The sequence below is a fragment of the Poecile atricapillus genome, chromosome 14 (genome assembly GCF_030490865.1).
Source record: "Poecile atricapillus isolate bPoeAtr1 chromosome 14, bPoeAtr1.hap1, whole genome shotgun sequence".
Taxonomy (NCBI): Eukaryota; Metazoa; Chordata; class Aves; order Passeriformes; family Paridae; genus Poecile; species Poecile atricapillus.
This window is the reverse complement of record NC_081262.1, coordinates 7,356,676-7,378,311: the sequence shown is the minus strand read 5'-3', so window position 1 is coordinate 7,378,311 and position 21,636 is coordinate 7,356,676. Positions and strand designations below refer to the sequence as shown.

General features: G+C 39.2%; 1 protein-coding gene and 1 non-coding gene across 5 annotated transcripts in view; both read left to right on the top strand.

The window, feature by feature from the left end:
- MRTFB (myocardin related transcription factor B) overlaps positions 1-14,758 on the top strand; it is a 67,907-nt gene extending 53,149 nt beyond the window's left edge. For 3 of the 4 annotated variants that reach the window (XM_058850066.1, XM_058850065.1, XM_058850067.1), the window contains 6 exons: positions 922-1,944; positions 3,287-3,442; positions 5,511-5,669; positions 5,998-6,135; positions 7,573-7,633; positions 9,357-14,758. In XM_058850066.1, the coding sequence (XP_058706049.1) occupies positions 922-1,944; positions 3,287-3,442; positions 5,511-5,669; positions 5,998-6,135; positions 7,573-7,633; positions 9,357-9,895 (2,076 nt within the window). In that variant the 3' untranslated portion in view covers positions 9,896-14,758. The remainder of the gene's footprint in view (positions 1-921; positions 1,945-3,286; positions 3,443-5,510; positions 5,670-5,997; positions 6,136-7,572; positions 7,634-9,356) is intronic. The other variant, XM_058850069.1, reaches the window with a different exon arrangement.
- Positions 14,759-19,112: 4,354 nt separating this feature from the next.
- On the top strand, positions 19,113-19,184 carry TRNAT-CGU (transfer RNA threonine (anticodon CGU)). Its single transcript has one exon. It is a non-coding gene; the product is annotated as a tRNA-Thr (tRNA).
- Positions 19,185-21,636: the final 2,452 nt, after the last annotated feature.

Here is a 21,636-nt window from a genome sequence, read left to right as displayed (position 1 = left end):
AAAACAGCTGATAGTCATTGGCTAGGGAGTTATTTAACATTATTGCTGTGGGTTTTAGAGATATAAAATGTATTGCTGTGACTTTTCATCATTTCCAAATAAAAAATACCTCCAAGTTAAATTCTAGTTGGCTGATTACTGAAATACTGCTGAGGTACCTCTTGTCCTATTAGAGGTAACTCTAAAATGCGGAGAGCCCCAACTCTGCAGTTAGCTGTGGTGCATGTTTACGATAAACAAAAGCCATTCTTTATGATTGCTTTTCTTTAATTGATATTTTGAAGCACAAAAGTAATTTACACTCAACGCATTTGCACTTTACTTTGTAAGCTTATTAGAAAAAACTGAGAACATTTTTCTATCAGAAAATAATTTTGACTGCTTACACTGTCTATGTAAAAGAAACCCAGATGGCACATAGGGTAACTGTTTGGTTGCTAATTAGCAAGAGAGCCTTTTGTGTTTGATGGGTCTATTGAATCATCAACTGACCTGATAAAGTTTCTCAGAAACAGATCTGTCTGTCCTGATGGTGTAACAAAGGGACTCAGCGTGCTGCTGTTCACTGCTTTTATCTGTACTGCTGCCACTGTCTGCTGGTTTGCTTCAGAGGTTTTTAGCTCAGAACTGGAGCTGTAGGTGCATTTTTCCATGTTGAATATTTATGAAAAACATCATCAGTTTGCTACTATTCACTGTACAACTGAACACTCCTAAGATTTTGGCCACTTAAACACTGAAGTAAGTAGGAAGTCATGGAAATGTGTTCATAGATAATGCATGCTGTCAGAACCCAGAGGTGTAATAACCACAAATACACCACTGAAAATGATTTTCATTATTGAGATGTAATAAGAAAGCATATTAGTAAGTTTTAATATTTTCCTTTTTTATTATAGTGTTTTATTTTATTTATTTCAGGTAGCAGAGCTTAAAATGGAGTTGAAACTGAGGGGGTTACCAGTGTCTGGAACAAAAACAGATCTTATTGAGCGACTGAAAACCTATCAAGATCTTAACAACAATGGGGTTGCTACAAGTACCTCTGTGACAGTGACTACTTCTAGTGGGGCCACAGGTAACACTGGGGAAGTGACTGTGGCATTTCCTGTTGCAACACTAAATAAACCAGTGGCTAATACGATATCCAGCTTCCCTCCAGAAAAAACATCTACTGGACCTGGCAACAAAGCAGCAAATACTGAAAACATCAGCTCTCCCTTGCCTATATCTCCCTCTCCTTCTGAACAGTCGAGTCTAAGCACAGATGATACGAGTATGGCAGACACTTTCCCAGAAATGACCATGATGTCATCGTCCCAGTTCATAAGTACTTCACCACTGACAGCAAGTACAAATGAGGATAATCAGAATCGCAGCAGTGGAAGCATCTCAACCATGGAGTTTGATGTAGCAGAAAAGGACCGCAAGCTTCAAGAAAAAGAAAAACAGATTGAGGAGCTCAAAAGAAAACTGGAACAAGAGCAAAAGCTTGTGGAAGTATTGAAAATGCAGCTTGAGGTTAAAAAAAGGGGACAACAGCAACAGTCTCAGACTTTTGGTAACTCAGCTGCTTTGGAACAGAAGCAGATCAGTGCTGCTGTCAAAGATGAAACTGCTCCTGCTGACTGCGCAAGTACAAGTCAATCTGTACCTGTAGCCAGCCATTCCTTAGGGCAGTCAGTGTACACCGCTGGCCAGAATCCAGTTGCCAAAAAGGCGGTTGTTATCAAGCAGGAGATACCTGTGGCCAAAGCTGAACCTCAGAATGCCATTTCTCAGTTTTATGTCAGTCCACAGAGGCAGCCACAAACTGCGGTTGTTGCCCAGCCTCAAGCTCTATTAACTACCCAAGGAACTGCCCAGCTGCTCCTCCCACTGTCTATCCAGGGACCGAATGCTGCTACTGCAGTGCAGTTACCAGTTGGAAATATCAAATTGCAGGTAAGAGTGTTTCTATTTTTTTTATCATGTAACCTGTATGGCAGTATTTCATAACTTAGTGTAAATAGGTAAATGTGCTGCTTATAGGATTAACTTAAAAATCAGGCATAGCCTGTTTCTGCTTAAGGGAAACAGTAGAAAAACTTGAGCCAATCTTGTAATACCTGCTTCTAGTACTTGTTTCTTTGCAACTTTTTTTCCCAGATACTCTTTCCTGGAAAGCAATTCTTGCTATGTACTGCCTCCATGCACAATTAATACCATCATTTTGTTAACTGAAAATTGTAATAGAGGGCTACAGCCTTAGTACTTTGTTTTGAGATAGCCCTGTTGGCAAAACATATGTGAACTACCTTGTGTGGTGGTGCTTCAATGCATTTAAAAATGTGAATGCCAGGTTGTGGAACTCTGCTGGGGACTTTGGAAAAGAAACCATGGTTACACAAATATTATTTCTAGGCTGATTATAGCTAGTGAATAAATACAGCATAAACCAAGACAGGCTATAAATACAGAGTTATAAGAGTAATCTGACCAAGCTGAATTAGTGTAACCTTTTGATCTGATATAGAATTAAGCAGTAATGCATTGTGGAATGCAAATGGCATTGTGGGAACATCCCCTGCCACCCATCACGGCAGCTAAGTTTTCTTCCAGCTGCAGTGTGTCCCTGGCTTTTGTGCATGCTGTGGGCCTAGGCTTGCTGCAAACCTGTGCACATCCAGCAGTCTTTGAGGGGTGGAAAATTCTGGTGAGGATGGGCCCCAGTCTGCAGTGCAAGAACTGTTCCTAGGAGCTATACACCCAGATCTCCACCTGAATTGTTCTAAAACACTGCTAGAATTCTGTAACAAGCTTAAGCAACTTTTCCTGGTATTTCACTTCACCAAAACTCCATAATGTTTTCCACTACCACTTAAAATAGTTTTTCATGAGGTTGGACATGCTTCTTGTCTTTCACTGGCCATTAAAAATTACCACGGTCTTAAAAGCAACCTTTTCTTGGATCATCAGTTTTGTCTTCTGGTTACTCAAGCCAGTTCCTTAGAGTCCTTTCTTGCTGATTTATGCTTTCCCTGTCCCCTGACATTTTAATCACTCTCCACTGGGCTCTCTCCAGTTTTTCTTTGTCTGAAACTGTGTTGGCTAAATAAGCATCACCTTGTAACTGGGAACTCCCCAGTACCAAACATAGTAACAGTTTGGTTTCCTGTACAGTTCACACTCATCCCTCCCAGCATACATGTTACAGCTACTCTGCATAAGGTGTGCAATAGATTTTTACATGATGCAACTTACTGTGAGATACAAATAATGCAAATATTTTATCTTCATCCTTTAGGCTCAATCACAAGCTGGAATACAGACCCCATCACAAATACCTGCTCCTATTTCTTCCTCTGGCCTGGTGCAGACAGCACCTCAGATGCATACTCCACAATCAAAACAAAATACCAGCATGCAGCACGCACTTGGTCAGACCCAACCAATCAGAAAGGTTTGTGGATAGCAATAAACATTAAGATAAGTAGTTGTATAATCTAGTTCTAGGCAGTGCTTTTAGAATCTTTCATGTGTCATCTGTGTTATATACAAATGATGAAATCACCTAACACTGTAGGATAAACATCATATTTATCTGGGTGATACAATGGGCTTGTAACTCCTTCTCTTTCCAAAATTTTAGTCTGTGCAGGACTTGATTTTTCAGTTGCAAATAAATACATTTTCTAAAGACTTTTTATCTTAATGGTACACTTAGGGCATGACCCTTACTACATTCTTCCTCATGCTTGGCACAAGTAGTGTGTACCAGGTATATTCCAGTCAATTTCTCTTATTTGCCACTGGCTCTAAATGGGAAGTTCTCATAGGCAGCTCTTAAGAGAAAGCTTTTACCTATGACTTCAGAGATTTATTCTTTTATAGAAGTTAATTTTGGTTTTCTTATTTTCCTTGTTGATTTCATCCCTCCTTATGAAGGAAGCTATGGACTCAGATTCTAAGGATGGTAATTCTAGTGGGTCAAAACCCTACCATACCTCTTCCTAATGAATGTAGGGTATGATTCAGAGAGATCCTTCTCTTTTTCCCTACCAGAAACAGTCAGCTCTGTAATGTCCCATTGCAACAGATGTTCCTCAGCACTGGATGTTCGGTTGTGACTGCCACTCCAGTCATGTTCATATGGGAACTGCTATCAACTCATCAGCACCAGTCATCACAAAAGAAAACGTTTTCTCCTCCCCTGAGCCTCTTCCAGACTGACCTCTGTTATTAAGAACATGGAGATTAGTTTTGGACCTTTATTGCATTCTTATCAGTATAGCTACTTCTGTTGACTGTAGGGCTCCAATTACTTAGGAAAGCAAGATTTTTTAGCCTGCCCCTAGGGACAGATAATTTAGAAACAAATTCCAATACGAAGAGGGTAATTTTTGCAGTATATTATGTAACTATTATATCTCAACCTTCAAAGTTCTTATTTCAGTGTACAAAAGTACATCATGAACCCCGTGTTCTGCTGTGATTTGCGGATTTTACCTGAGCAGTGTCACCTTACCTGCCTCTGCCTGGGTTCTTGTTCCAGATAAAAACTTACCTTAGGAGATGTATGATTGTGCTTTGCCATTCTCTAGAGAGCTGGCTAGTAAAGGGGGACACAGCTAAAGGAGCATCAGTACTCTTCAGACTCCTTGTTCAGTCTGTTTAATTTCATGGACATTGAGGTTATCCTCCAGAAGTCAAAACTGACATACATCCAAAAAGCAGATTTCAAGCAGGTTCTCTGGGATTTGATGAGGGGTTAATCTTACCTGTTAATTCAACAGGTCCTAAAGAGAAATTTTCCAGTCATTCTGAGGCATGTACTTGTGCCAGAGACTGGCAGCTTGCTGCCATTGCTGCCTCAAAGTTCCTTGAAATGTCCATAGGACATAACCAATCCTCCCTGCTATTCAGATCAGTTGTCACAAAGACCACAGTTCCCAGCAGAGTTTGCAGCCTGCTATTGCACTGGTGTTTACATCAAAATGAAAATATTGATGTGATACAACAGATCAGGACACCCCTCATGCATTCAGCATTAGATCTACCTCTCTCCATCCATGACCTAGGATTTGTCACCTTTGTCATAAAGGTATCTGGGAGTGATACAGAATTTAAAACAGCCTTATGCACTATGCATTGGTAGCTTCTCTTTATCTCCCTTATGTTACTGACTGTCCACTAGGTGGGGAAATCATGGATATGCTGTTTGAACTGTTCCATACACTTTCCTTATGCTTCCTGGAAAATTGTAGGAAAATGTTTTTATTATTGAGTGATGAGTGAAAGTATGTTAGAGCACAAAAGTTCTTTCAGAGACCAACTGTTCTGAATTTAGAAATTAGTCCACTGAAAGGAAAAATCAGTATAAATAACATTCACTTAATAGGAAATTGAAGCAAGCAAGCATTTTAGGAAAAAAGGTCTTATATTTCATTAATGTAATTTATCCCATATTACCTGTTTTTTTTAAAATAAAAAACACCACAATCTAAGACTGATCTGTTAATCCTTTTCAGGTTTTTCCACCTGCCACATCAAATGCAGTTTTTTCCTATCAGACTGCACCAGTTTCAACACCTTCACAATCTTTTATTAATAAAACATCAAACTCTAGCGTCCACCCTGGTGGTAATCAGGTCCTCTCTGTGCAGAATGGACCTGCTGCTCCCAACAAGGTAAGGATATCCCAACAGTGTTCCATAAAGTTCTTTTATATTTATTTTATATAAATATCATTTTACTCTTCTTCTATAACACATGACTATTTACATACAGAAGCTCACTCAAGGAAGAATGTTTTGTAGATTTTAATAGCAGTTATATGTGCATGTATATGAGAAAGGGAGAAAGAAACTTATTTTATCCCTCTGATTATGCTAATACATAGATTGACGTGACAAAATAGAATAATCTGTAGAGCTGATTTCAGTGAATTTTCAGAGTGAATCCATCTTGAATTCACTAACTCACATTATTTAGTCACTGTTTTGTTATTTCACACAGCCTGGGTCTCCATCTCAAGCCCAGCCTTACATTGTTCAGCAACCCCTCTTCAACAACACAGTGTCCAAGACGAAAGATCCTCCTCGTTATGAAGAGGCCATAAAACAGACCCGCAATATCCAGCCAACACACCGTGAGGTACTTATTTTCTTTAGTCTGTTAAAAATAGAGCTTTTCTTCACAATTACCAAAACCATTGCTTGTTTTAAGGATTTTTAGTTTTGTTTTGGGGTTTGTTTTTGGTTTTTGTTGCTTTTGTTTTTTTGTTTAGCATCAAGGTTTTCTTACATACCCTGTTACTAGTTGTGTAACTGTATTTAATTACAGGACTCCTGTTTCATTATTCTTTTATTAAAGCAGCATGTATGTAAATAAGTCTTACAGTTCCCAGTTGGCAATACATCTAATTGGGTTAATGCTGCTATTGCTACTAACAGTATCTAGCCTTCAGGTGACTTGTTTTGAGAATGTGTGATACCCAAACCTTATGCTTAAGAGAGGAAAGATGCATTTTCCAAAGAGAGTAAACTTGAGGAGAACGTGTGTGAATGTTTATGCAAACAGACAAACATGAACATAGGTGTTTGCTTGAAAAGAGTCTGTATTGAGTGATCTTGGTAAATAATCCTGTGTAGTGCTTTGCCAGTTTACCTTAATAAGGGTGGAAGTTCCTTTATATCAGAGGAAATTTGTAAACAAAATGAATGAGTATCCCTAATTTCATGCTTTTATCCCAACAGTTAAAACCTTGTGGCCCCTAGTGTTGGTTGGGTGTTTGTGGTGGCAGATCTCAGGAATGACTGTGGGTGTCTAATGCTCTTTCCTGTGTCCTTGGCATGTCCAGGACATCCCCACAGTGAGGGCACACAGTTTGTCTTAGGTCACTCTTATCACTACCAGTCAGTCAGGGGCTCCCCACTAGATCTGATGACAAATCACTTCCCATCCATCCCTGGAGTATAAGCAATGGTTGAAAACACTTCTTCAGACCTTCATTAAAGTCTCCATTTTTTCTAGATATGTTATTGAATAAGTGGGTTTGTGGGGGGCTTTGTTACCTTTTCCTTAAGATTCAGTTATTTAGGGGATGTCTGTTTAAAACAGAGGTAAGTTCCCGAAAGCTTACCTCCCCCCCATAAAAAATAAAAGAACATAAATCTACAGACTGGGAAAAAAACCACAGATACATAAAATGCATTTTACATGACGGCCATTCACAGGCTGTCTCTGAGATACAGTAGAGCAGGGTTTGCAACCCCAAAGTGCTGCAGTTATTATTACCCTGGTACAAAAGGGGGTCAGTAACTCTCCTGAGCCCTAGCTTCTTGCACCTCTCTCCTAGGTTGCCTTCATGAAGTGTTTGTCATGCTCTTTGCCTATTCCTTTGTACTGAAACCAACCACAGAGATTACAAATGTCTCTCCAGAGTATGTTTTCTAGATAGACAATTTCATATTAAGCATTTCAGTCTTTATCATACATTAGTACTTACATGCTGTTGAGAGAAACTAGGAACAATGAGTGTAGGAAAAAATACCACATGAAAGAGAATAACTCTGTTCTCCTGCACTACAGATTTCCAGTGCACACAGTCAACAGATGGATGATCTTTTTGATATTCTCATCAAGAGTGGAGGTAAGCTTATTGACAGCTGTGTGATGTAGAGATTTAAAACCTGGTAATAAAAACTCACTGCTATAATCAAATGAGAATTCTTTTAGGAACAGGAGTTAGAAGCTATCCAGCCTGAATGAAGCTAAATTTCTGAAAGTTTGTTTAGTTCCTTATTAAAGAAAACATTTACTGAAACACATACAGTTGACCTGCTGTGGAACTTCAGTGCTTGCAAATTAGCTCAGGCAGACCTTTAAAATAATCTCATTCAAATTATTAAATAACCCCTTAGGTTAGCACAGACATACTTTATCAAAATTGGAAAAGTTGAGCAAGTCCATAACATGTTTATTGAAATTATACAAAGAGTAGAATAGAATAAGGTAAGAGTTAAAGCGTGTTGATAGTAAAATTTCAATAAATATAACCATGTGCTATCAGCTATAAAAATCAAATATACATTACTGGGAGAAGTGTGCATGAACTCTCTATGAACATATGATCTCTATGAACATTTCATATTCTATGAAATCTCTATTAACATAGAGATTAATGAATAATAACTTTATGTTAGTTAAAATAAGGAAGTTGTCAGAAAGGCATTGAAATAACTAAAGTAATAAACAGAGTAGCTCAGCAATAAAAGAAGGAGGCTTTCAGCCATAAATAAGCTTAGTAGACTAAGAAGCCATTACAATACTGGGAAATGTGGTGCCAACTGATTCAATTAACAGAATGGTTTGTAACTACTGTCATATAAGGATCTTGACAGGAATGAATGCCAGGGCAGGGGTTCTAGGCTACTGGAAGACTTTAGCCATATTCTAAATATCAGAGTATTTTTTTCTTTTTCAAAGCAAATTGCAAGGTCACCTGCTGAAAATATGAGTAGACTGAGATAAGTAACTTGTGTAGTCAACAACTCAAGCTAAATTAATGATCATCTTTATGAAAAAAATGAAGTAAAGCATTCAGGCCTCTTGCACTTAATGTAAGCAAGCTCTGCACTGAAAAATGTTTAGCTTACCAATGTACTTCAGGAGTGTGAGAAGGATGTGGGTTTTTTCTTGGAAGACCAGCACATAATACATTGTCAGGTATATTTTTGCTGCTAGGAACATCACTCGTGCTAGAGGATTTATTTGCATATTTTTCTGTCTTATTTTTGGGCTTCATTCACATCTAAGAATTGGAACTTATACTTTAGTTCCCTTTATTGTTACTGCCGCTATGTTACATGAAACTTCTTGGCAGAAGCATCATTTTAGATTCTAGTATTGGGAATAAACACATAGTAATCACACCAGTTCATCTCGTAGACTCTTAATTAAACAATGTGGTCAGTATTAAACAGGGATGAAACTGAAAATTGGTTTGGGTACTCTTCTCTAGACAAGGAAATGTGTTGATTCTATAATTATTCTAGTTAATGAGAAGAGCTACAAACATGAAGGAGGTTAATGTAACATCTAGAAATATGTTTCTTTTTTCATCAATACTCATACTAATTGGCTGAGCTATCACTGAAAGCAAAACACTGGGACTTTTTAAGAATACCCTGTTGTTCATGGAGGTCTTGCCAGAGTCTGGTGTATGTAAGTGTGAGTATGAGTGGAGCAGCAAAGTGACTGCTACTGCACTTAATTCACTGTGGATGCATCCCAAAGTGGGCAAAGAAGTTCTAAGCATGAGGATGTTACGTCATTATCTTTTTGAATTCAACAGTGGGTTTTTTTTATTACAGAGATTTCCCTTCCAATAAAAGAAGAACCATCTCCCATATCTAAAATGAGACCAGTAACAGCCAACATCACTACAATGCCAGTGAACACAGTGATATCCCGTCCACCTCCACAGATCCAAATGGCCCCTCCTCCTGTGTCCTTAGAACCAACAACCAGCTTGTCTATAAGTTTGGAGAACCAACTTGAAGCCCTCTTGGATGGAACTTTACCATCAGGTAATGAAATTCCTCAACTGACAAGCAGTAATGAGGACAGAGAGTCATTTTCTTTAATTGAAGACCTCCAGAATGATCTGCTTAATCACTCCAGCATTTTAGATCACTCTCATTCACCCATGGAAACATCTGACCCACAGTTTACTACTAATAATTCTTGTCTGTCTCTTGACCTTCCCGATACAAATTTGGACAATATGGAATGGCTGGACATTACAATGCCCAGCTCCTCATCTGGACTCACCCCTCTCAGTTCTGCTGCCCCGAGCGTGTTTTCCACTGACTTTCTAGATCCACAAGATCTACAGTTGCACTGGGATTAAGCTATAGCCAATGAGAACACGACCTGCAAGTCTCTCTACAGCAGAGGTCCATTATTATACCATTCTGATTGCAGTTAACATAAATTAAGACAGTAATGTTTGGAAGAACAAATGCTTGAAGCTAATTCTTTATTGATTTTCAAGTTTACAACAGTGAATCACTTTATGCACCTATCAGTAATGCAGATCAGGGCCCTCTGAAAGCTGTATTTCGCAAGTCAAGAAAGGATGATTGTACTTTGTGATTAAAAGTACCCCAAGGTAAATGTATCACAAATATTTAAGAAAGAAGTTACATCTCTGACTTTGTAATGCTTAAAAGAGCAACACAACATGACGACACTTAGAGTGAGATGTCAATTCTCTGTATTGACCCAGTGAGCAAATGTCTGGGGGAGGGGAGGTATCACTGCACTTCATTGTTCCTGTGGAAAGCCTGAGCCAGGTTCAGAACTAATTGAGGGCAAAGGCAAGTAGAAGCACTGGCTGGTTCAGTGAAATTTCATATATCTAGTCTCTTAATTTGTTCAAGTTGTTTTTATATTTTGCTTTTGTGGATTTTAAAACACTTCCCCCATTCTTTAATCATGAGGGAGGAATTTAACTGCATCCAAAGGGATATTTAAGTATAACTGCAAGAAATCCACTGTAGCTATGCCAGGTAATATTGAGAACACTGAATTTTCTATAGCAATGCTCTGGATTTAATAGCTAGGTTTTAATGTGTATATCAGACAGTTATTTGTATACTCTTTTAACTTTATATAGCTTATTTTTGTGAACAGAGGGGAACACAGTGGTCTTCAAACAAGAGATTACTATAATGGAAGTAAATATCCTATTTTTCTTTGTGTTTGAGGATATTTGTTAGATCATTGAATCCAGTATCTCAGCATATTAGAAAAGTTTGAGGAAGTAGAAAAGTTTAATTAATAGTGTTGTACACTACAATCCTGCAAACATCTATGCAAGAATAGTCCCAATGCCCTCAATAAAAGATGTTTGTAGGATGAGATCAAGTTGCAGGAGACAGTGCTGACAGGACAACCATCATTTCTTAATGAATACTTTGTTGAACAGCTTTGTCTGCCACTACATAACATCAGGGAAGCCAGCAGAGAAACTGCTCAGTGTGAATCCTAAACACCAGAATCAGAATGTACTGTTTGTGATAAGAAGGCATATTGCATAGAAACAGAATAGCAAAAATTAAGCTCTTACCTCACAGCACAGCACATGAATATTTTTTTTTTGGTTTTAAAGCCCTTAGTTGTTGTTTTCAAAGTCTATTATGTAAGCAGTTAGAAAAACAAACAAAAAATTTAAGTAGAACTACTATACTTTGAAATTCTATGGTTGTCTCTCAGGTAATAGCTGTTAAATATTGCCATAGATGATGGAGGCTGATAATCAAACACAAAAATGGAATTTCCTATTAGGGAATTCCTACATTTAGATAAACTTACTGTTTCCTAAAATAGCGAAATATTGTATGTTTTCTAGTCTGAAAACTTATCTCATTGCATGGTTCTTTCCTCACCAACAAGTTTCAAAAATAAAGTTTTGTAGGATTGAATGAAAAAATGCCCAAAAGCTTTTGCCTATTTCTTAGAATGATGATATATATCAAAGGAATACTGAAAACAGTAAGTAGCTGTTTTCACTTAGCAATCTTCATCACATTTTTCAAAAATAAAAACATAACACAATCATGTTAACATGAAACAAATATTTTTGTTAGAAAATGTTATGGAATTAATTGAAAATTTGCATCTCCAGATATAATGCAGTCTGGTGTACTGCTATGACAGAATTCCATTGGCATCAGATAAAATAATGGATTACATCATTGATTCAGGGTTTGAACTGATACCATGTTTGCATCATATCAATTACAGCACTTTAAATCATTATGTATCTTCACTGGTTTTACTGGCCAAGAATTACTGTAATATGAAACTAAGTACAAGAAAACAATCTTAGGCGATTTTCACTACACACAGTTGAAAGACATAATTCCTTATTCCTTCTTGCTGTGCCTACAATACTTGAGTACAATATTACATGTGGACTGTCTGCCTTAAGCTTTGACGGTATAGGACTTTTCAATAACAGTGAACACTTAACATTCAACTTTTTGCATTCCTGTTCATCATCCTATCTTGGGAGCTAATACTTTGAGATACGAAGTGCCCTCGGCTGTTATGAGAATAAGAATTGAGGACTCTTGGTCTGATAGGAACAACTCTGAATGAAATTTAGTGTTCTGCAGTACTGTCAGTTTATGTGTGATACACCAGACATCATACAATATATGTGTGGTTAGAGTTATCCCTTTTTGACCCTGCCTCCTGATTAAATGAGAGGCAAGTAAATTAATTTTTAGAGGACAAATTAACCTAGAGCAACTGTACTGTCATTTTTGATGTGCATGTAAATAGAGCTTGAAACTGGCAAAGTCATCTTGCTACAAAATTACCCTTATTGGCAGTGTAGAATGTTAATTAATCCATAGGAATCTTTGTGCAGAAATAAACCCAAACAGCTGAGATGTCTTGTTATCAGTACGGTATAGCTTTCTGCTCTGAACGTCTATTTGAAAAAAAAATAAAATAATAAGGGATCATTTTAGTTTCTGAAGTACAAATATTCTAGTGTAGGGAATGTGTGATTACTTTTCTGTACATTTCAGAATTGTGTATTAAACTTTATATAAAATGGTTTGCTTTAGACTTTGTTCTGAAATGTTTGCCATAGTTGTATATGCCTGTTTATGGCAGAAATAGGTTTTGCTTAGACTTTTGTGTGTGCATGTTTTACATGGAAATTTTTGTAGCACAATACAAGTACATCTTAGAAATTTAATCATGCTGTGCAGTTTGACTGCACAGAACTAAATCTTTCTCATTAAGAGAACAGTTGCAAAGGAATGCACTGGCACTAAATTTGCCATTTAATGGCTGCAGTATACTAACAGAATGCATCCTATCAAATGTGGTGTTAGTGGGTCCTTCAAAGTAATTAAGAATATCTTTTAATCAGTGTGAAAATCAAAAGTTGGTTGTTTACACATCTAGACAGAGAGCTCAGACAAGTTTTCTAAAGCTTGTGTTACTCAAGAGGAGTTACATCCTGTGTTCAGTAGAGAAATGGAATTTGTTACGCACTTTTAGTGCCATTCAGCATCAGTTACAGCAAGGAAGTTTACAGGTAAAATTTTGTTTAACATTAGAAATAATTAAAAAAGCATTGTCATACTCTCTGATAATAAAATCAATTTATGGCAGTTGTTCTCTACAGAAATTTGAAGTGTAATCCAGCAATGTGGGCTTGCAGACCTGCAGAATCAGAACATTAAAAAGCTGAGGTCACAGCTTTTAGAAATAATCACTACCTAATACTGACATTTATTTCCCAGGTATTCCTAAATTCACAGCAGGAGTCATGTTCAGAGAAGATGATGATTCGAACAGAAGTGTCAGTATTAAACTTTTCTGTTATAGAATCTCAAACATTCAGATGCCTCAAAAGTACAGGCACTGTAATCAGAACCCAAGCACAAGCTGCTGAACTTATTTTCAAGGCAGAGAAACTGCAATTACAGGATACATTGAACTGGAACAGCATTATGTAATCAAAACACAGGAAAGCTCACCAATGTAAACAATTATTATTTGGATGGCATCTTAAGTGTATTATAAACTTAAAGCAAACACTATTAAAACTGGAAAAAAAATCTTCCACTTATCTCTAGTAAATGTTCTGTTGGAACTCTTCACATTGTGGTTTATGAAATTACCTTTCAGTGACTTCTAGACCATACTCCAGAAGGTATTTCATGTGAGATCTGTGGAATTGAGTTACATATAGTATATACATGGCCAATAAAGAGCATCCATTAAAATGGGAAATAATCTCAAATATTCCTTTTATACCTGTTTGCTAGGAAGAAAGTGCAAAAAAGAGACACCTACGTCATTCTGTAGTGTCCAATACTGAATATAAAGTGTTTTTAAGTTAAAAGTGCATAAATGTATTTGTAGAAGTCTAGCCAAAAAAAGCCATTCTAGCTATGAGAGAAAATTCTCAAAAAAAGGCAGGGAATGGTTAATAACTATATAATCACACTATTTTTATAAAAATATACAGCTCAGATATTCAAAAGACAGCCTAAAATAAATTATAATAATATAAAAATTTAAATAGGAACCAAAGCATTGCCATTTATATTGCCAAAGGAGGCACTTTGTATTTTAAAATATAGGAAATTAAGTCCCCAGAAGTGTTATCCATACTTTTTTAAAATTAAGGATGTAGATATTTTCAAAGCTGTTTTTGATGTTTAACAGTACAGATTTGTTTTTGTTGTTTGAGAAATTTGTAGTAAGTAATAGCACAGGCTTTTTTTCCAGATAGGATTTTCTTCACAGTACGGCTTGCAGTAGAAATAACGCTAACCCTCGTAGGTGTTTCTCTTCTTATTTTCATAGTCATAATTATGTCTTAGCATCTCATTTTGTGAAAAGAAGAAGATAAACACCTGTCTCTGGGGCCCTCTTCATGTAAGCACTACTTTACTAAATGCAAATTATGGCAATCAGGGCGTCAGTTTATGTATTGCCTTTCTAGAAGAAACCATGATGCCTTTGTATTTGCTGTTTGCACCCCTGAAATCAATTCCATATGTTTGAATGCCATATGTTTTGCACATTGTACTGTATATATGTAATGCATACTGTATTTTTATATGTGTACTACATTTATCAAATATTTTGTACATAGTGGCAATATTGTAGCTACTGAGGAAATGTTTGATATTTCAGCATTTTTGCTAAGTGTCTCAAATAAAAAAGGAAAACTGTTCTTTTGTCCATGGTTACTACTTTAAAGTGAAAATATCATTCTGACTTCTGTGAGTCTGAAACATTTGGCCTATGTTCTAAGTACTTTTCCCACAAAAAGGAGTAAGAATGAACCTGCACTTAGACAAACTCCAAAAGAATTATGGTTTGTCTTTAAAATCAGAGACAAATTCTGTAAGAACAGAGACTTCCTGAACCCTCAGAGTTTAGGTTTGGACTTCCTTTTTTTTTTTGCAAATTTTTTATATAGTCATTTCACCATAGAATGGCCTTGCATTGGAAGGGATCTTAAAGCTCATCTTGTTCCCTGCAATGGGCAAGGACACCTTCTACTATCCCAGGTTGCTCCAAGCCCAGTCCAACCTGTCCTTAGACACTGCCAGGGACTGGGGCAACAACAGCTGCTCAGGGTGACTCACTCCAGTATCTTAGCACCACAGTAAAGAACTGCCTCCTAATACCCAACATAAATCTACTCTCTTTCCATTTGAATCCATTCCCCTTTGTCCTCTGACTACAAACCTCTTGTAATGTATTTTAATATATGACTTTCCCAAATTCTTCCAAGGTTTTCAAGATATGTTTGGTTGTGAGATTTTGTATTTTCAATTTGCATTCTGCTCAGCTTCTAGAACACCTGATTGAATTTTTTCAGGAGAATGAGCTATGAGCTGTTTGCACAAGTTTATTTTAAGGATGAAGCTGTTGCATTTAAATATTTAGTGTTACACTTTCCCTTGTGAAGGCAGTCCTGTACTAATCACCCACCCTTTCGTGTCTATTCTACACTGATGCAATCAGAACTTGGCCAAATATTAAAAACCCCGTCAAGTAGTAAATAGTAATTGAGTAAACTGAATAAATTAAAAATTACTAATAATCAGTTCAAATTTCATAAAATACCTTTTCTCTATGAACTTTAACCATTGTAAAAGTTTGTAGGCTATATATGCCACAAACTTACATTCAGATATCACACACCAAACACAAACATTACAAAACAAGTGCAGCACTTTTTGACCATATATTTGTACATTACATTTAAATTACAACTGGAGTGTAAGAGAGATAAAGCATTTGGTTTGGTGCCAACTGGCAGTCTGGGGGGTTGACTGTTTTACAATGACAAAGAATACAAACACATAACCCTCCCTTACAAGCCGCCTTCATGTTACTATTTGATGTAAACACAAAACAAGGCTTGATAAAACTTGAGATTTTGCTGAGTGAACTTTTTCCACAGGCGAAACCCTGATTTCCAAGAAAACCTCAGTTTATTCAAACATGTTCTACAGATGGCCATCAGCAGATTTGCCTTTACTGTGTACCACGTTTAATGCCATTTGCTCCTGCTTATTGGCTTGTTTATTGTACAGATGTTGCTACAGGGATGTATTTCTTAGAGCATTTCTACTGTCTCAAGAAGCAGATTTTTCTTTGATGGCAGAGAAGTCACACAGGTTTCCCCACACCCCAAGGTATAGTCTGCAACCTTACCAAGATATTCCCAATGCAAAATCAAAGTAACAAATTAGAGCTTCTGAGAGCCAACAGTCAGGGCTTGGGGTTTTTTGCTTCAAATGTTTATCCATAAATGTAGCAAGTAACTGAGATGAATACTTCCCTTCCTGTAGAAAAATTACCTGAAGTTGAGTCTCCAGTCTTCTCTGCAGAAAAAGGCCTGCAGGGCTACTCTGCCATCTACTGTATCATTCTTGAACCCCTCCAAGACAAGTACTGGATTAGAAGTTAAAATAGTGAACAGAAACATTCTTTCTTACAGCTAAGACAAAGTCAAACAAGTAACTGCAACTGAGGAGCATTCTACCTCCTTAGCATCCTATAGCAAGTCTTTATAAAACTTATTTGCACCAAATCTACATAAATAGGATTGTTCCCCCGTATCTCAGAAGAGTCAGGGAATGTGTTGAAAGGCCTGGTTTTGAACATGAAAATAGACACCAAAACCTTCCTAAAGCAACATCTCCATCTCATATGTGTGATGCTAAGGAAAGAAAGAAAAAAAACCTGCTGATAATTTCTCCATCCAACAAAATCTCTGACAGTATCTTTTCAGCAATAGAGTGCTCTAAGACTTCCCTTTTGAAAAGCCATGTTGGGTTTAAAAGAAGATCGTATCACAAGAGAACAGCCCTTAATGCACGGACGATTCAGCGTGGAGGAAGGGCTTTCACACTGAGCTCAAACAACGGTAAGGGCCAGCATAAAAGACACTTCCAAACACAAGTATCCAGACACTGAAAGGGTGATTACACTTTTTAAAATCAAGTTAACTTTTTTAATTATAAAAACAATTGTGATAAATCAGCTCACCATTAAACAGCACTTTCTTTAGACAGAAACAGTTTCTCCAGACACAGAAGGAATTTAGGCTCAGAGAGTAGACAATTTTTTTAAACAAAATCAAGTATTTCCTCAATCTAGTCAGAAGATCTTTATGAATTCAAATTGAAGTTTCCATCTCCCCACACAGTTAAGGAAGAACTTGATCAATATTAGTTAATTTACTATTAAATACTACTCCTAATGCCAAGCAAATACATTTATTAAAAGTATTAAATTTATTAAAATTTAGTGTATTTGAAGACATAAAACCCACATGAATTCCACCAACAGTTCAAACAGCCCTCACACCACAAAATTGCCTCTCAGCTCACAAGGATCCAAAAACATTAGTAAACATAGATACAACCTGCACAGGGACTGTGAAGACAAGTTACAACTGGCAAGTATGGCACATAAAAGAGCATATTTTGTAATAAGCAAGTAGGCCAGAAATGGCATATCATCAATCAGACATGACTGATTAAAACTGAACTCCTTCCTGATGCCAGCTTGGTAATACTAAGAGTAACTCCTTCAGCCAGGGAAGTGGCTCTCTGAGGCCACCCCGTTCATAAACATGACAGGTGTGAGAGTTGAGGGAGGCAGCTTCCACTCATACACACCATCACACTTTAAAATGCTGCAGTGATTACACTGACAAGACAAAAGCAGAATACAACAGTGCTATTCTCACTTCTCAGCTTTCCATAGTCCAGATGAGGGCATGTGATGAACAAGAGTAGCAGATAAATTCCAGCAAGCATTCAGATTGAGCAGGCCATCAGTTATGCCCAAAGGGACTGGAAAATCAGGTTTTTGGGGCAGATTTTCCAAGGTAGCAGCAAACACACTTAACATGGGCTGACTATCCAGTAAGGTAATTTAAATTAAGCACTTTTCATTGCAGGTCAAGCTAATTCAAATCACTCTATTTAAATACAGCCATAGAGTTACTATAGATAAACTAACAAATGATAACTTATCAAGAACTAATTTTTTTTCATACAGTCAAGGCATCAAGCATGACTTTCCATGAGGAGACCTCAAAGAACATCCCAAAAGGATACTTAAGTATTTCCCTGCTCACTGCAGGGCAGTTCAACTAGAGGACCTTTGAAGGTCTCTTCCAAGCCAAGCTATTTTGGTTCTATATCAACCTTTTAATGCACCTGCATTACAGCACTACCAAATCAGTAACTCTTATCTCAATCTTTACAATGGTACCACTGTAATATGTTCACATGCTTCTTCCACAAGGAAACCAAAACCACACCAAAAGGAATATAAAACTTGGATATCAAGCAACAGTTTTGTGGAGAATTTAAACAGACATCCACAACGAACATTAAATGAAAAATAAAAGCTTTGTTTTCAGGTCACACTCGTAACAATCTAGGAGACCCAGTCTAGAAAATAGCTAGAAAGCATCTTTTCTGCATTTCACAACACTGAGGTTTTTGAGGGAACAGCTACCAGGCAGCAAGTGTGTTTAATTTAGTATTTACCATTTAATTATCCCAACGTTTTTGCATTCCTGCTTCTCTTCTCGGAGGAGGAAAGTTTTAATCCCACTTATTTCCTCCTCTCTAAGCCGTTGTGGCCGGTGTGAAGCAGCCCCTCGAGTGCTATCTCCGGGCACCGCACCCTCACAGCCCCGGGGCCGACTCGGACAGAGGACGCTGCCTTCAGAACGCCTCGACATCGGGAGGGGAGGTTCCTGGCAGCTCCAAGAGCGGGAGACAGAGGGAGACGAAGGGGAAGGGAGAGTGAGACCGAGAGCAAGAGCCAGAACAAGACCGAGACCGAGAGCGGGCGCGGGCGCGGTCCCAATCGCTCGGTCCCGACCCCTCCCTCCCTTTCCGCCCCCTCAGCTCCCGCCGCGCCCTCAGCGCCTCAGGGCCGCGCGCCCCCGGCAGGTGGCGGCGTAGGCGCGCGCGAGGGCGGGGCGTGGGCGGGCGCGCGGGAGTGGCGCCAGCGATAGAAGGGCGTCAGGAGAGGCCCTTAACGCAGGCGCGGTGGCCAAGTGGTAAGGCGTCGGTCTCGTAAACCGAAGATCACGGGTTCGAACCCCGTCCGTGCCTTGGCGGGTCCGCGCAGGCGGGAGCTCTCCCTCTCCTTTTTAGGGGAAGGCGGAGCCCCGGCCCGGCGGCCGCAACCGCGACCCTCCGCGGAGAGTCCGATCCGCCGGGCGCCGGGCATGGCGGCTCTGCAGAGCTCCGGCTGGCGGAGTGCACCGCACCCGGCGACGGCAGAGCCGCTCCCTCCGGCCGGGTCCCCGGCTCCACCCGAGCGCCCGTAGCCAGCGAAAGCTCTCGCACCGGCGGCAGCGGCTCCTCCGGCCCCAGCAAAGGGCTCTGGTGAATGTCATAGCACCCCTGCCTACGGTCATTCCTGCCCTGCTGCACGACCGCCCTCCTAACATCTGCAGCAACAGAAACGTTTTTCTCCGGTTTTTTCTTGGAGCCTAATCCTATTTTCAAGAGACCCTCAGCTCAGCCTGAAGAAACAAAAAATACTTTGAAATGTGAAAAGCCAAGAGGACTGCAGAGGCCGAGTGGAAGTCACATCACATGCCTTTTCTACACAGCACCCTTGAGACAAGTGCTGGTGCCCACCTTAACATGGAGTCATTCCTGGGAGGAACACGTGGAGTCTCTGCAGGGTCTTGTTTGAAGAGATCCTCCAGCTCCTTCAAACTCTTGTTCGAAGAGGGCCTTCTCCAGAGGCTGCAGCTATCAAGATCATCCTGTAATCCCCCAGGTCCCTTTCATTGGTTCACCCCCACCCTGCCACCATGTAATTATTTATTAATTTGGTTCTGTCTTCTGATTAGTAAACCATGAGGTTTCTTCATCTGTCTCACTAACCACTTAGAAGGATTATTTGCAATCTGATTAGTGTGTACTTTACATTTTCTGTTTTTTTAATAGAAAAGGACTCTCTGTGACACTGAAAATGGGTAAAGGTGCGGGGGCTACGCTCCCAAGAGCCCAGCAGTGCTCCCCTTCTCCAGGTGGAACAAACACTGGGTGTTTCAGGCACAGCTGATCCAGCAGGACCGGACTGCAAGTGGCCAGGAGGTCCAGCTCGGTGACACTGACGGGATCAGGCACCAAACCCACACACACAGTTAAGGGTTGACAGCACTTAAACCCATCCTAACAGTGTAAATAGGAACAGAATTACTAATTGAAGGAAATCGTTATTGATTCATGTTTGATATTTACTTACCATTTGAAATTTTACTGACCAGTATGTCCACACAATCAATTTTGTTCTCTTCCTGATAAATATTTCTCTCATATTCTGCACCACTGTTGTCAGGAATATAAACTCTATATTTGTTGTATGAACAGAAAGACATGTCCTCAACTGTTTGCACTGGATTTTGTAAATATTCTTAGACATTTTTCCTCATAGATACAAAGGATAGTGAGGTACATCCATGTCCCTGAAACTACTTTCACAGGAGGGCTGTAAAAATTAAATGCAAAAATCAAACTCAAGGGCAAAACGTGTATCTGATAAATACTGCTTTCTGCTTCTTAGAGCCTCAGGGATAAGCTTCTCGGGTTAGTGGAGATGAGCCACCTTGCCACTGATGAGTACAGCTTTCATAAATTCTTGCTTGTGTTTTAGAAATAATATATTTATAGGACAAAGCCAGGTATGCACAAGAGCTATGGCTGTTGTGTTGTCACCCTCTTAACAATGGTTTGAGGCCTGTGAGTCTGTGTTAGATGACACAGAAATCAGATAACACAGTGCTTGTTTTTCCACAGTTTGCAGACAAAACTTACATTTTGTTGAATAACATTACTAAACTATTAGTGTGATAACAATGTTGCTAAGTAACATTTAGACATGTCTTGCAGTTATTAACTTGAAATTAATTTTGTAATTAGAAAACTATCTGTGCACTCACAGCCTAGGAGAAACTTGTGCAGCCCAGAAATAGTAACTCCAGCTGCAGTTAAGAGGTAGAAATAATTAACATGTCACACGGGTGTACTGCCACAGTGGATTCACTTACCTGATGTTAAACCTTTTTTTAAAGTGTTGCTGTATTTGCCTTCAGCTTTATTCTTTTTAGACAACACAATGCCCAAATCTTAAAATCTCTCCTTTTAGGCCAGGTTTTCTACACCTCTAATCATCCTTGCTACAATGCTCCAATCCTGTCCAGATGCTACATCTTCTTCTTGAGCAAAGCAGTGAGTGAGGCTTAACAGCAGTGCTCAGAGCAGGGCATTTCTGCCCAGCAGAGCCCCAGGGAGCGCGGCACGGGCCAGGCAGGGCTGTGCATCACACACCGCTGCCATCGGCACCTGCCCTGAGAGGCTGCCCAGCTGCCGTGGCACCGCACGGGTCACTGAGCACTGACCAGCACACCGGCCCTGTCCCCGCACCACACCTGTGTCAGGTGATGTGAAATTTAACCCCCAAACTCCCGCTCTCGCCAGGCGCTTGGCCCCCCGCAGCCCTGGCTCCCTGTGCCACTCACACGCTGGGCACGGAGGGTGAACCAGCAGC